This window comes from Microtus pennsylvanicus, chromosome X (genome assembly GCF_037038515.1).
Source record: "Microtus pennsylvanicus isolate mMicPen1 chromosome X, mMicPen1.hap1, whole genome shotgun sequence".
In the NCBI taxonomy this organism is placed as follows: Eukaryota; Metazoa; Chordata; class Mammalia; order Rodentia; family Cricetidae; genus Microtus; species Microtus pennsylvanicus.
Genome location: NC_134601.1, coordinates 11,310,964 through 11,326,459, shown reverse-complemented (window position 1 = coordinate 11,326,459; position 15,496 = coordinate 11,310,964). Strand labels below are relative to the sequence as shown.

The 15,496-nt window shown below is 47.4% G+C and overlaps 1 protein-coding gene across 1 annotated transcript; it reads right to left on the bottom strand.

Moving 5' to 3' along the window:
- Positions 1 to 9,597: 9,597 nt before the first annotated feature.
- On the bottom strand, positions 9,598 to 11,719 carry LOC142841158 (putative PWWP domain-containing DNA repair factor 4). Its single transcript, XM_075957905.1, has one exon. It carries the CDS (start codon positions 11,717 to 11,719, stop codon positions 9,668 to 9,670), a length of 2,052 nt encoding a protein of 683 aa, XP_075814020.1. The 3' UTR covers positions 9,598 to 9,667.
- Positions 11,720 to 15,496: the final 3,777 nt, after the last annotated feature.

Here is a 15,496-nt window from a genome sequence, read left to right as displayed (position 1 = left end):
AATAACACCAAAGAATAACACAAATCAGCCATTTTGTGACACATTTGCCATGCTAGGACTGATCTTGAACTTCTGTTCCTCCTGCCTCTGCCTCACAAGAATCGAGATTACAGGTATGTGCAAGAAGCCTGACTCATCCATTATTCTTAATGCTCAGATGCCTACTTTTCTGGTGATAATTGTTATGGTTTGAAAGTGAAACACCCCCATAGGTTCATATGGGGAATGTTTGGTCTCTAGGTAGTAGCCCCATTTTGAGAAGTGGAGAAGAGCTGGAGGAAGACTGAGACTGAGGGCATGCCTTTGGAAGTTAAACCTGGTCCCTATTATCTTCCACTCTCTCTGCTTCCTCTCTGCCTTGAGGTGAGCAGCCTCCCATGCCAAACACTCCTGCCTTCATGATGTTTCCTCATCACTACAGGCCCAACAATAACAGAACCAAGAAATTAAACTCTGAACCACAACCACCCTTTGTTGTTTATCTCTGGCATTTTGTCACAAAGACAAAAGTCTGGTCAATAATAGTAATTCAAAGTGACCTTCGCTTAGTGGGTGAACTACGTCTATAGAAAGGCTCTGGGCCATATACAGTTTGCACGGCAAAGGGCTCTGCTATGCTCTGAATATTTGCAGCCCCTCCACTCACTATTTGTTGTAATCTAGTTACTTATGTTATAGTGTTAGAGGCTGTGGTCTTAAAAAGTGAGGAGCTTCTGAAGATGGAACCCTCATAAATGAGATTCTGAAGGGCAAACCTTACCTCATGAGGCCATAGGTATATGGTGTCATCTATGAGAAAGCAGACTGGCACCACTCTTGAGATCTACTGAAACCTTGATTTTGGCCGTCTCAAGTCTCCAGGCTGTGAAGAATACATTCCTGTTGTTTCCAGGCCATCTGATTCAATGGTATTTTGTTATGACAGTCCAAAGTGTCAGAAATTGCTACAAGTTAGATTTTTTCATTTATTTGCTAATTTTCCAAACAATGTGTAGATTTCTATCATCTAGTAACTTCCAAAGGTTCATTTTTTTTTGTAGTGACATTTCATTTGTATTTTAAAAAATAAAGCTTGCCTGAAGATCAGAAAGTAAAACAGGCCTACTGGTCCACAGACCAGGCAGTGGTGACACACACCTTTAAACCCAGAAGCCACACTAGTTTGCCACAGAAGCTGGGCAACAGTGGTGCATGCCCTTAATCCCAGCACTAGAGAAGAATATAAAACAGGAGGAGATAGCTCTCAGATCAGTCTCACTCTGAGGATTTGTGGAGGCAGGATCACTATTTCAGACTGAGGTAGAAGTAAGAGCCACTGGTTGACAGGTTTGCTTTTCTGGTCTTCAGGTTAAACCCAAATCTGTGTCTCTGGGTTTTTATTATTTGTGCTACAGTTTTACTATTTTGAACTTGAAGATTTACATGCATCTATATATTTAATTAATGACATTGCAATTCTTATTTAACTGAAATGGATCATGCATTGGTGTGGGAGGTTCTTCTGTGTGTTGCTTTCATTGGTTAATGAATAAAGAACTGCTTTGAGCCTATGGCAGGGAAGAACAGAACTAGGCAGGAAAAGCTAGGCTGTGTGCTGGGAGGAAGAAGGGCAGAGTCAGAGAGAAGTGATGGAGCCTCCATCAGAGTCAGACGTGCCGAAACTTTGCCGGTAAGCCACTGCCACGTGGCAATACACAGATTAATGGAGATGGGTTAAATTAATATGTAAGAAAGAGTTAGCCAATAAGAAGCTAGAGCAAATAGGCCAAGCAGTGATTTAATTAATACAGTTTCTGTGTGATTATTTCAGGGCTAAGCTAGCCGGGTGGCCAGGAATCAACAAGTGGTCTCCTACTACAATATATGAGGAAACTCCTTTAGGTTATTTTCCAAGACTTCAGAACAAAACTTAGCTATTGTTGGGAGATAGAGAGATAGCATAAACAGAGTATTGGTACTCTTGCAGAGGACCTGAGTTTAGTTCCCAGCAGCCACATTGTGGCTTAACTGTAACTCCAGTTTTAGAGGATTCAATTCCCTTTCCTGACCTCTAAAGGTACCACACACACACACACACACACACACACACACACACACACACATGTGCATGCACACACACACACACGAAGGGAAAACACTCATATTCACAAAATAGATAAATCTAAGAAGAAAAGAAGCAGGCCATTTTGGAGCTTTTTTTGTCCTGTGGGATGACAAGATGTTTTATTTTTCTCAGGGAACTGTTGCTAAACCTTCTTTCAAAAACATTTTTTAAGTGGGTAATATAATTTCTAGAACAATCTGAGTGTTCCAGAGTCTCCCTACTTCTGTGTTCATCACTTGTTATAGACTTCTGTAATGTTCAGTTTTAGGAATCACATGCATACTGTGAAAGATTAAGCAGTTTTATAGACTACAGAGACGATTCCAATTCACATTCAAGACTACAGAGTAACTTTATATACTTTAAATACATGTGACAATTAAAATATAACTAACATAAAATTTGCAACAATAATAAAAATAACAAAGATAGCCTTCCATTACAGTGTTAAAGGATGGTGTGAATAGTGTTTGCATGCCTGGTAATTCCTTGATCTTTTTGCTGTATAGAGCTACTCTAAGGTGTGTACTATAAACTTTCTTGTTAGCCTGGAACTTCTTGATTCAAGGTACAATTAATTTCCCAATCTCCATCCAGTCATTTCATTCAGTTGAAGCTTATTCTTGTACAGATTCCTAAGAAGTGTCATGCTAACATCATTCTGCAAGTTGTTGCATGTCCGTGAGGCTTTGCTGAATTCACACTTTGAAGATGAACTTGCCTGGATTTAAAGCCTTTGCTATGATTCTCTGTATCATGTATAATAAAAACCCAGAGATGGAAATTGGGGTTCAATCTGAAGAGAAAAGCAGCCAAGCCACTAGAGAAAGTGGCTTTCTACCAAGACTGGGCAACCACAAAACTAAGCGGCTTAATCCTCTCTCTCCTCCCATTTTATATTCCCTCTAGTATTGTGATTAAAAGTGTATGACTCCTTAGGACTGGGATTAAAGTGTAGTGCACCACGACCTGGATTTGTTTCTGCTCTGATCTTGTGTAGCCCAGGGTGGCCTTCAACTCACAGAGATCCATTTGTTTCTGTCTCCCAAATCCTGGGATCAAAGGCTTGTATCACCATTCTCTGACCTCTAGTGGCAATACCTTTGCCTTTGGTCTTCAGGAAAGATTTGTTTATTAAAACACAAATACTATACCATTACAATTCCCTTCTTCCTTTTTTTCTTAAATTCCATTCTGTCAGAGAGCATTGCTTTTAATTTTCTTTCCATTATACACTTACCCTTTTTGGCTACATAGCCAGACTTGTTTTCTTTAAAGTTCAATAATTTCCCTATAATACAGTTTGCTTTTGCTTGGTCTGCGCTAGTTCTCTCAGGTACATGGTGTTCTCTTTCTTTTGTGATTTTGAACCCCTCGGGGAACTTCACTGAATTAAACATTTTCGTGTTTGTCCTTTGCATTTACTTTACTTTTAATCTTGGGAATATATATTATGTGAAGCATAGATTTTTTTTTGTCTACTGTTTTTGTCATCTCGTTCAAGTCTTCTTCCTCTCTTTGTCATTTTGTTTTACATACAATCTGGTTTCTTCATCTGTTTCAGTTTTTAGAAAGTATGTGTATAGGTGTTTCCTTGTGTGCATGCCTGATGCCTATGGAGGCCAGAAGATGATGTTGGATCCCTCAGAACTAGAGTTACAGATGCTTTTGAGCTGCCATGTGGGTGCTAGAAATTAATCCTGCATCTTCTGCAAGAGTAACACATGCTCTTAGCCACTGAGCCATCTCTCCAGATTCCTTTCTTTTGAGTCATTATGTGTTGTGTTTAATCAGTTATGGGTCTTTTAAATTCAATCTTATTTTATGAAATAAAAATTCTTAAATTTCACCTATAAATTCACTTTATAAATCAATTATTCCATTCATGTGATTTTATAATTCTGATTTGTGTTGCTCGTTCATGAATTGGATTCTCCTCCCTTGGTACCAATAATTTAATCCAGAGCCTTTGGAGCATGGTAGGCAACTGCTCTACCTCTGAGCTCCATATGTAGCCCTTTCTTACCAATCATCTTATTTCCCCTGACAATTTTAGTTCTACTTTCCTTAGGAATTGTTATTCTCTCCCCACTGTCTACTATTTCCTTTTCTTTTTCTTCTCCCAAAGAACACAGATTAGCCAGGTTGGAGGATCTCAGTAGCTCAGTCTCTTGAAAGCTAAGAATGACAACATCATTTTGTTTTATAGCTTTTTCCTTTTCAGTCTCCCTTCAGTCAAGACTGCTTCACTGTTCCTTCCTTTGTCCCTACCATCCTCTGTTCTATGTATTTTCTTCCTCCATCTTTTTGCAGCTCACTCATCACAAAGTCTCCCTTAGGTTCTGTCTTCATGGTGTTTCTCCTGTTGGTGCAACACAAAATAACTAATATTTTGGTATATAGCTATTGTCAACACCCCCTTTTCTTCCTAAGATAATTAATGCTTCAGAGGGGATTCTTCCCAAACATTTCCAAAGGCTTCAATGATGACTATGCTTTTTCTTTAGAAAAGATATTTCATCTGGCCAGTGGAGTGAAGAGCTCTGTCCAGCGATCCATTTATAATGGAGGAAAGGGTCTGGTTTATCCACCTCTACTTATAGTCTTTGCCATGGGCACAAGACTTGCCAATCAGTTCTTCAGGCTTAAACCGTACACTTGTCTCTTTCCCAGCACTTGTCACTGAATTGTTGCCAGCTTGAATGTAGAAATCCCCTTGAATGGTACCTGTCTCAGAATCAGCTGGATTGATCTCTCTCAGCATCATGCGGCCTGTCTTTACCACACTGAAGCCCTCCCATAGCTATCAGAGGCCCTGAATTCATGTACCTCACCAGCCCCAGGAAGAAAGGACAGTCTTTCAGGTCAATGTAGTGTTGCTTCTGGTGCTCATTAAAAGCCCAAAGAAACTTTATAGCTATCATGAGGAATCCCTTCTGCTTAAAGCTCTTGATGATCTCTCCCACCAGCCCGAATTTTGTGGTTCTCTTGACTGAGCCTCCAGAATATCTGAGATTATGTGTGAGATTAACCTCACACAATTTAGGTTATTCTCTTAATGACTTTACCGTGGTTTAAAATGAGGAGTCTATGAGGGTGTTATTCTGCTCTTATTCCTCTTCTCTGTTAGTGCGTTGCATGATATTTACCTTTGATCATCTCCTGTTAGTTCATTTCCATGTGAAATGAAATTTGTTTTCCTGCTCTTGGAGAAGCACAGCATAGGCTGATTGTCTCTGTTTACATATGTAGAGCGCCCTCTTCCGTTGACGTTGAGAACTCAGCCATACTGATAGCTTGATATGTGTTTCCTAAGTAGTTGTCCCTTCTCTGTCATGAAGATGTTCTTTCTCTGACACTATTCTCATCACTCTGCATCTTTATTCTATCCCTTGTATTCTCCTCAGTAAAATATCCCCCATTCCTTCTGAAAAGAAGTTGAGATCTATTGAGCTAAGTTCTTCCCAGCCTCCACCTACAGTGCATTGGCAAGCCCCTAGGTTATTTGGAGTGTGGGATGTTGTTAGCTGCTGCTTCTCTGTGTCTGAGGCTCTGAGGTCTGAGGTCTCCAGAGCCATATTCTATTCCTCATGAGTCCTAGGCTTGCCACTGAATATTAACATATAGAAATTAGAGTTTCTAATCTAATTTCATTAGAAAACAGATTTGTGGTGTCTAAGAACTGATTCTTTATTTGTGTTGTTTTAGTCCCTGCCTCGGTTCTGCCGCCCCTAGCCATCCCTGATCACATCGTACCAGATGTGGGTCAACTTCCTTGATGGCTAGATCTAGTGTGAAGACTCTTTGGAGCCTGGTTGAACTCAACTGAAAATTGTCCATGCTTCCATACGGTTCCTGGTAAGTAGGGACTTCCAGGTGCATCATTTCGGATTGTGAGTTAGAGAAACAGTGAGGGCAGGCTGAGGAGTGGCAGGGTAGCAGCATCATGCAGGAGGTAAAGTTCCAACCATTTGATGAGTGATATAAGAATGTGACTGGCCTGTAGAGCTACTGTGAATGAGATGGATGCTAAAAAAAAAAAAAAGTCAAATTGCTTTAGGTAAGAGGCAGCCCCACATTTTTGATTCCCTCAGCCAAGAGAGAATTGGGACAATGGAGATGTAACTATTGTGTACACAATTAAATTAGACATTCCACCGGGCAGCACTTGTTGACTGTGTTTCTGCTAGGTCTCCAACATGCAGATGAAGGAGTAAATGCCTCTGCTCTGATGAACAAGGGACAATAAATAAACAACAGGAAATTTATAGCAACTCCAATTTCAGTGGTATTGAATGTCTTAACAAGAACAGAATTGGATGTTATGATGAGGCACAGAAAAGTTAGGCGGTCTTTATGTGGAATAGTTAAAGAAGCTTTATTCATGAGTTTGCTATTGCTGGCAGCCAAGTGCAATTGCAAGTGACTGTATCTACAGCCAAGAAATTGACTAAGATGGTCTAGTACAAAAATTACTAAATCTGATAGTCCATCAGAAAGACAAAAGGGATTGTGAAAATTTAAGCTGCTGGGCATCACCACCGAGGATTGTTTCAGTAAAGATTTTGCTTTCCCACAAAGTTACCAGGTAATGTTGAGGCTCCAGGTTCTGCAACACTGTGTCTGAATGTAGCTGGGAACAGAAGCCAGGTTAAGTTCATATTTCAAGGTTAGGAGCATGAAAAGGGACAGTTTGAGGTAGACAGAAAATCTAGAGGAGGGATTGTCCCTGAAGCCAGGTGAAGGCAGTTTGAGAAAAGTAAGAATGATTGGTTGCATTTGCTGTCAGCTGAAGAGTTTGGGAGCTGAGACCTGTGAAATAATATTGAATTTAATGACAGAAGGGTCATTGATAATTTGAGAAACAGCCTACAAAGTGGTGGGTATATATGGAATTTTTAATACAATGGGTTTAAAAATTTCTTCCAAGAAAAATTTGTATTCAAGGGAGACCCAGCGAGTGATGAGTGGAAAATGGGAGTCAAAAGAGGCTCCTACTTCCTGGAGGTGGATGATAGCAGCATACATTGAAATTATCTGCTGAGATGAGGCGAAGAAAAGAGCGTGGTAAGTTTGCAGAGAGGAGACCACGAAGGGGTAAGTGGATCAGAAGGCAGTAAGAACTTAATGGTCAGTTCCAAGGAGTGAGTGACTTGATATGATTGGGGATATATCTAAAAAACTAGCCAAATGGTTTTGTTGGAATCTGATCACAGTGGTGTGAAAAAGGGACTGGTGAAAGATTTGGTGGGACTTAGAAACTATCTGGAAATCAAATGTGTATAGAAAGGAGAGAAGGGGTAGTCAGAGGGCAAGATTCTTAGCATCAGTTGTTCATAATAGGAAGTGAAAATGGGACCAAAATGGTAAGTGACAGACACTGCAAATCTGGAAAAATCTTCAGGAGTTGAGAAAAAGAGGGTGTGGAGAGTCAGTTATGTTCATATGTTCTCTTGTCCCATGGCTGGTATACAAAGTGAGCAGTAAAAATAAGACCAAGTTAACTTGCAAGGTATGAAAAAAATAATTGGCTTCTACCTCTGGAAGAGGATGGTGTAGGCAAGGAAAACGGCGTTACTAGGACATATAGCCCCATGAATGGTAGGTGAGGAGACAGGGTTTTGTTCTCAGAACTTAACGTACAGGGGCAGTGGCAGTTAAAGTCAGAGGAGAGGCTGAATATGCAGGTAAGAATATTTCTGACATGCAGGCTCTGAGCATTGCACTGCCATGTGCATGGCTAAGTAGAACACAATGGCCTTAGACATGATCTTCCCTTAGAAAAGAAATTAACACATTGAAATTGTTATTTCCTCCTCTAGATGGAGTCAAAAGCAGAAAGAAGGGAGGTCTAGAGATTTTTCCATTCTTAAAGGTAAGAAGGATTGAGTTACACTGTTGATGGCTTTTACAGAGAAACAGCTCATAACACAGAGGGAAAATGTGGGTCCATTTAAAAATCTTCTGTACATGTTCATTGTTGTGACCTTCTGAGTGTGGAATCCAGAAGCTGACAAGACGTGTCTGCCTCATCTATTCTTCATGTTAGTTTTTTAGACAGGGTCTCCTCATAGAACACAGTACTTGCAAATCCAGCCATACTGGCTGGTCAGCAAGCACCAGGGTTCTTATCTTTGCAGTCCCACTACTGAAAATACAAGCACGCACACTATGTGTGATCTTCTTAACCTGGGTAAGAGCCCACTGTGTGCAGAAAGGAAATCCAGGAATTAGCAGCAAGGACTAATGCTGAGCATTCTCCCGTACAAGGCAAACAGTACTGTGAATCTAGAGGCACAGGCTGGAGGACACAAGAACATTTCACAGAGATTCAGACAAGAACAGAGACTGGGAAAGAAGACCGGGCTTGTGTAAGGTTGCACTTGAGAGCCCACTGAGGCACCAATTCGGTGCACAGTCACAAAAAATATGTCATGGACTGTGATTCCAGACAAGAAAACAGGAGCTTCAGGGAGGTATGGCAGGGCTGCCCCTCATCAGTACATCACAGATGTCAGTGACTCCAAGGGATGACAGGTCCCCTCCTTTCCTGCAAATAGCAGAAGTCTCTGATCTCTGAAATGTGAGAAAAGCTGGGATACTGATGTTTTCTGCAAAAAGTCAGCCCACAAGTAGCAAATGTCTCATTTACAGTAAGAAGTCTCCGGGGATGGGAATATGGCTGAGAATGGAAAGTGCTTTCTGCATGAGGTGAAAACCCGACTTCATCATCCAGTACTCATTTGACAAAAAGGTACGTGGACAGGTTTGTTTAATCTCAGCACCAGGGAGACAGAGACAGGAGGATCAAAAGGAGAGCACACACACACACTCACAAACATGCACGCGTGCAAGCGTGCTCACAAACAGAGAGATAGAGAGAGAGAGAGAGAGAGAGAGAGAGAGAGAGAGAGAGAGAGAGACATGCAGAGACACACACACACACAAAGAGGGAGGGGGTGTCCTTTGAAATCAGGCTATCCCTAGGGTCACAACATTTCCAACCCCTTCTTTGGCTTCAAAGCACAGCCTCAAAGCACACATGTGTTCCTCTCCTTCAACGTGAGTGAGCAAAGAGGGAGGTAATGGAGAAAGCAATGGGACCTGCCCCTTCCAAGGCACCCTAGAGAGGACAGGGAGTATGGGGAAGAGTCAGAGACACACAGAGAGACACAGTGTCATCAGGAACCTGGTGTGCTGTCTGGGTGCGTGGGGTCCGTGCAGAGAGGGCAAGTCTGCGCATAGCTAGCTAATACTCCACCCATAGCTGGTGACGGTCCAGAGAGGAGACCCCACGGGACTTCTCCACGCTTGGGCACAGGCCACAGAGGGCTAGGCCCGGCCTGAAGCTAACAGGAATTGCCGAATCCATGTAGACAATCTGCAACGTCAAGCATGTTTGTGAACGTTTATTTCGGGGGTAGGGGGGTAGGGGTGGGGTCTGTGTGTGGAGAAATACGTATGCAGTGAGGAGCGGTCATAGCAAGCCCCACAGTCTCCCAGATGGTTCTCTTTTGGAGGTGGAGCTGCAGGGGGTGATGGCAGAAAGGAGGAAGCTCCCTTCTAAGGAGTGGGCCCAGGAGGGTCCCTGCCAGCCCCAATCCTGGCTGCTGACCTCTTCCGGGCCGCCTTTAGGATGGTCTTCTCAAAGAGCTCTTTTTCACGATAGTGCACAGGTGGGCCACGCAGGTACTTCTCTTCTGCCTCCTTGTAGCTGAGCTCATCCAGGGCAGCGATGGAGCAGATGATTGCCTCTGGAAGAAGAACCTCCATGGTGAGCCGGACTTGGTCTCCTCTTGCCAGCGAGAGCAGGGCCTGGTCTGCCTCCTTGGATATTTCTTGCAAATGTCTGCCCACGAGGTGCAACTGGTCTTCATCCTCCAGGTAGGTCTCAATGCAGAAGACTTCCCTCTTTGACTTCCAGAGGTCGTCCAGCCACCGGGACGGTTTCCTGCCCTTCACGATGTCCAGCAGGTGCTGGTCGGCCCCCTTTCTCTTCACGATGAAGTCTACGAGCTTCTGGTTGGCTCTGTCCCATGCGGCTCTCATGCGGTCAGGCAGGAGTTTCTTGCGTGGCCTCTTCCCACCGGGGGCGGTCTCCTCCTCCCAGTCTTCCAAGTCGGCATAGCTCACCTTGGGGAAATCAATGCGCAGGTCGCCCTCTTGAATGGCTCTCCTCAGCGGGTAACTGGCTTGGGCGGTGTAGTAGTCCATAAAGGAGCCCCGGAAGGAGCCACAGGCAAGGTCCTCTCTGTAGCGGTCGATCACCGAGAGGCACCAGTTGATGCCCTGGCCGTACACTTTGCTGGCTCTCCGCAGGAGGGAGAATCTCTCCCCACAGTCCAGGAGCTTCAGCTTGCGGAGAGGGACGCGGACACCCTTGCGCTCAAACTGCATGTTGCCCTCGATCAGCAGCACCCTGGCCGTCTTGTCGTTCTTGCTGACACTCTTGACCACCGCCGGCCAGAAAGGATGGTCCTGGAATTTGAACCAGACCAGCATCCCTCGTTCGATGGTATTCGTCTCCTGGGCAGAAGCCACACTGGTGGCTTGGCAGTCTTCCTGAACTCCAGGGGCTCTCCTCTTGACCGGGGCCTTAGTCACCTTCGAGTGCACTCGAGTTTCCAGTCCCGAGAGCCCGCAATGTGCACACAGCACATGGATCTTCCTTTTTCTGCCAGCAATGCGGACTGATCTTCGCAGGCTCGGGACTGGAGGCGCGCAGGCTGCCGATGCCCCCTCTGAGTCTGGCCTCGAGGTCAGCGGGCCGGGATCCTCCTTGTTCTCTGGGAGGGTGGTCTTCCTTTGGGCTCCAATGGCCCGGATCTCTAGGCCGCCACACCGTACTTGCTGCTTGAGAGCTTTGGGCGAGGTAGAGGCATGCCTCCTCGGTGGCCCAGAGGCAGGTCTATGCTCATTGTTAGCGCGGGCACCCTCCCTAGAGGCCCGGGTGCTCAACTTTCTCTTGCCAGGATCATCACCAGCATTTCCTGCTGGCGTCTTGCAGGAACTTGGCCGCGCTCTGGTGCCCCTTAACGTGTTCCCTTGCATTTCAGAGTAAGGGGACTCTACAGCGGCGTGGGCCTGGGCTTCCCCCCCTTGCACTGCAGGCTCATTCCCTGAGCCCATCAACACAGGTCCTGGGCGGCCTCGCTTCCCAGGACTCCTGTGGGAGAGCCCTTGGCCTTTCTGGTTGCGCCCTTGGGGGTGCGGGCGCTGGCGTGGGCTGGAGCTGGTCTCCTCTTTTGGAACCTTGGGAGCCGCTGCGCTGGTTCTTCGGCCACCTGCCCTTTCTCCTTGATACAAGCGGGTTGCCTTGCCCAGAACATCCAGGGCCACCTTGAGGGCTCTTCTGTATGCCCTGGTCTGCCCTGGCGGGCCACTACCCTGTGACTCCTTTCTGGCCAAGGAGGCTATGGTTACAATTTCAGACTTGGTTAGGGGCCTTGCCTCTGTGCTCCTCACTCTGGTCTTCTCACCAACAGAGAGAATTTGGACCTCCAGGAAAGAGGCCCCTCTCCTCTTACTATGGGCCGAGGTCCTGGGTCTGGTCAACACCCTTGCAGGCCACAGCTGGCCCTTCCAGCCACAGAGCACATACTCTGCAGAGTCCATGGCGATGGAACCCTGGGGCTGTTCTGATCAGGGCAGGGTGACACCCTGCGTTGTGGTGGGCACTGCTCCCTGCTGGTCGTCTCTGTCTGGCCTGGCTCCCCTGCCTGCGGTGCTGTCCTCCCTCCAGAATCTGGTAGAAAAGCTCAACCTGAGGGCCTCTCTCAGGGTGATGTGGGCCTGCCCTGTAAGTGTGGGAGAGGGAAGCAGAGCTGCGTTAGGACAGAATTAGCCTTTAGTGGATACTGAAGCCACAGCTCAGTGAGGTGAGGAGAGAGAAAGCAAGGGGGTGCCTAAAGTCTGTCATACCACAGGGATGAGGGTGTGTGCCTGAGAAGATATGGAAGGATCCAGAGCAGATGTGTGACACATGGTCGCCCACCCTGAGGCTAGGGTGGTGAACTTCCTCCCAGAGAGGGGAGTTTTTTTACTTGGCTTGTGTATTTTCTTGCACATCTAATGCCTTGGGGGCTCCCTGGGATTCCGTCCCGGTGGGGGGAGCCTCATCGCTTTCTTTCCTAGGGAGCTAACCCCCCCTGTGCCCCACCCCAGGAAGCCTGTGCACACCTAGTGCACCTTGCCTTCTGCACCAGTATGTATGATACCAGGTTGAGGAACGGGTGTGTGTGTGTGTGTGTGTGTGTGTGTGTGTGTGTGTGTGTGTAGAAATCTTCATGGCGATTTGCATAACATGGCAGGTAAGGATGGTTGCTGTCACTGTCATAGCTTCTGGCCTCCCTCCCCTTCCCCCACCCCCTCATAGTTTGGTTCTGACCTCTTGCTCACAACTCCATGCTGGACCTCGCTATTGGATCAAGTGAACGCGTGGCACAAAGGAGACCCCCCCCAAGGAAAGCACTTCACCGTGGAGAAATGCTTTCTAATTGGCAGACTCAGTAGTGTCAGATGAGAGCAACAGGGTAAGTGTCGCCATTGGTATTGCCCACTCTCCTGCTGCTGCCTCAAGTCCATGGGCCCTGCACACCCATATCTGCTGGTGATGGGCACTGTTCTACCATCAGATCCCAGGCCACAGAACTCTCCTGCCCACAACCTCTGTTAATCCACAGGGTCGTCTTAGACAGACAGGAAATCAAAGCGGCTGTTTGATGCCCTGGATGGTCACTTGCCCATCCCTAAGTCCAGAAGGCATGCTTTGAATCTTAAGTGGTGTCCAATCTCATCTGTAGCATAGCTCTCCGGTCCATGTCCCTCCATTCTCTGCCTCTCCACACAGGCCTCCCCCGTGCTTCTCAGTGGAGTCTCGTCCCTTTCTGCTCACCGTGAGTGGGTGTGTGTCAGGGGTCTACTCCTTTCCTGACTGCTCTTGCCTTGGGCCCGCACTTTCCTATCAGCAGTGAGCATGCCGTGCGTGTCGTGCATGCACTCTGGAAACAAAGCCCACATCTGTCTGATCCTCAGGAGAGGCCCACTGAGGGTGCCGATGACCACACACGGAAGAACCACGGAGGGCTCACAAGCCACAGTCGCTCACTGCTCCTGCCAAGACGCAGGCGGCTTCTGTCATTACCGGGCCAGCACCAGGCACAGCACTGCAGAGCACTGTGGAACCGGGGCTCCTGATGCAGTTCCCTGAGGACCCTGGTCATTTGGGGGACTCCTGTTAGCCCACGACCCCTTCGGTGAGTGCGGGCACCCCGACCTCTCCCTTAGGGACTCCATGCCTTGCCTTACCCATGGGAATTCCCGACCGGACTGAAATATGTGAGGCAAATGATATTCGCTTCAGTCCCTCAGCCCTCCCCTTCCCACCCTCTGTATCCATAAACACCCGTTGGTAATTCTAGCACCAGATCCCTATTCACTGCTCAAATGTACAGTGTCCCCTCTTACCGACTTCCAATCTGATCTCACAGTGCATAAAGTGGCTCTCAACATGCAGGAGTCTAGGTCTGGCCCAGGCCACACCTGCTGGGTGATGCAATAGTAAATGTGGACTGTGCAATCTGGGGCCCAATTTAGGGATCACCCGCAGTGGTTCTTCCTCCGAGAAATCTGTGTGATCTCACAGGGTTGGCCTGCTCTGATCCAGCCTCCGTGGAGTCCTAGGCCACAGGTATCTATCTGCTGAGGACACGGAGGAAAACATAGGCACCTCAGTTACTTCCGGCTGCCCTCTGCTGGACCTTCCGAGCACATGCTCACCAGCAAGGCTGACTGAGCACCATCTAGCCCAAGCAACCATGCCCCCATCCATATGCGGGTACCACACCTCGGGCACGAGAGAGCCCACCGCTCACTCGGTGCCCTTAGCAATCACGGAGGCCCGCGTTATAGTTATAGAATGCAAGCTTTCCACCCCAGGCACGGGTGCCTGCACGAGCTTCTGCTTCCCTCAGGCGTGATGTTCTCAGCCTCACACACTTCCTGAGTTAGAAAACATACCCGGGAATATCAAGTTTGAGTTCAAGCCCACATGCCAGGACATCCAGGCAGCATCTGTAACTAAGTCACAGAGAAAAGCGTCTGCACCCATATCAGGCCACGCTCTCCCCGGCGTGTGTATTCCATCTGTGCAGGCCTACTGCGCCATGCCTTAGAAAAGCCCTCCATCTTCTACAGCCTGCTTAAATATTGTCAGTTTTGCCATCCGGCTCCATCGATTCAGGCATCACCTCTAGTGCACTAGCTTCAACAGTTACCTTTCCGATGAAAGCAGCAAAGTCTTCCCCAGAGGTGCACGGAGAAGGGTGCAAGATGGAATCCTGAAATCCCTGTCTCAACACATGCTTTGGCCCCGTGCCCGAGGCTTTCTGTCAAGAACTCGCACACGGTCTCCGTGTGCGACGACCATTCACGTTTTGTCCAGATGGGAACTTCCAGATGGCTCCCCTCCCTGTGGTGAGACAAACAGACGGGGCCCAGTCTGACGAGAGGGTGCGAGAAGGGCACAGAGCATATTCTTCACACGCAGGGGCCGAGATACAGGGAGAGACGCCGGTGATGGGCTGCTGGGTCAGAGGGAAACCCCAGCTGCACACCCTGTAACACAGCCCAGCTGATGCTTGCTTAACCCATCTGTGAGCAGAGCAAAGACCCCGACCCGGGCACAAACTAACACCCGTCGAGGGAACAGACGCTGCCCCTTCTTCAGGTGCTCTCATACCGCACTGACTTTTTTTTTTTTTGCCTCAGTCTGCCTAGCTGCGATTAGTGGCCACTTTAGTGGCGGCTGTCTTTTGGAGGCATTTCTTCCCTTCTTGTGTCAGGTCTCCAGGTCAAGAGATCTGGAGACCTCGGCTTCTATCCTCCAAGGGAACTGCCAGTCCTCATCCACGTTTACCTCCTCCTTAAATGCCTTCCAGCTTCTCTCTCTCAGACAACACAAGCTACAACTCTCTCGGGTAAGGTGCCATCGCACCAACACAGCCATTCTGTCAAGAGCACGTGTGACAATCATTGCCAAACAGCGACAAGGCAGCCATTTACATAGGTTGGCGAGCTTTATCCTTTCAGGCCCTGAAAGGATAAAGCTCGCACCAACGCGGTGAGGTGTCACCCGAGGACAAAGAGACAGGGCTGGCTGAGCACCAGTCCTTGGGGCTTCGCGTCAAACAGTAATAGCCAGAACCTTTCCTGTCCCACGAAAGAGCCTTTCCTGTCCCACGAAAGAACCTTTCCTGTCCCACGAAAGAGTGTACCCACAGCACACTCACGGGCCCAGCTCATATTCACTCAGGATGGCTGCAGGCACCTACCTGTTTGCCTCGCGTGTCTGTCTAGTGATCCCACGTCTCCACTCTGTGAGTATCTTTCGCT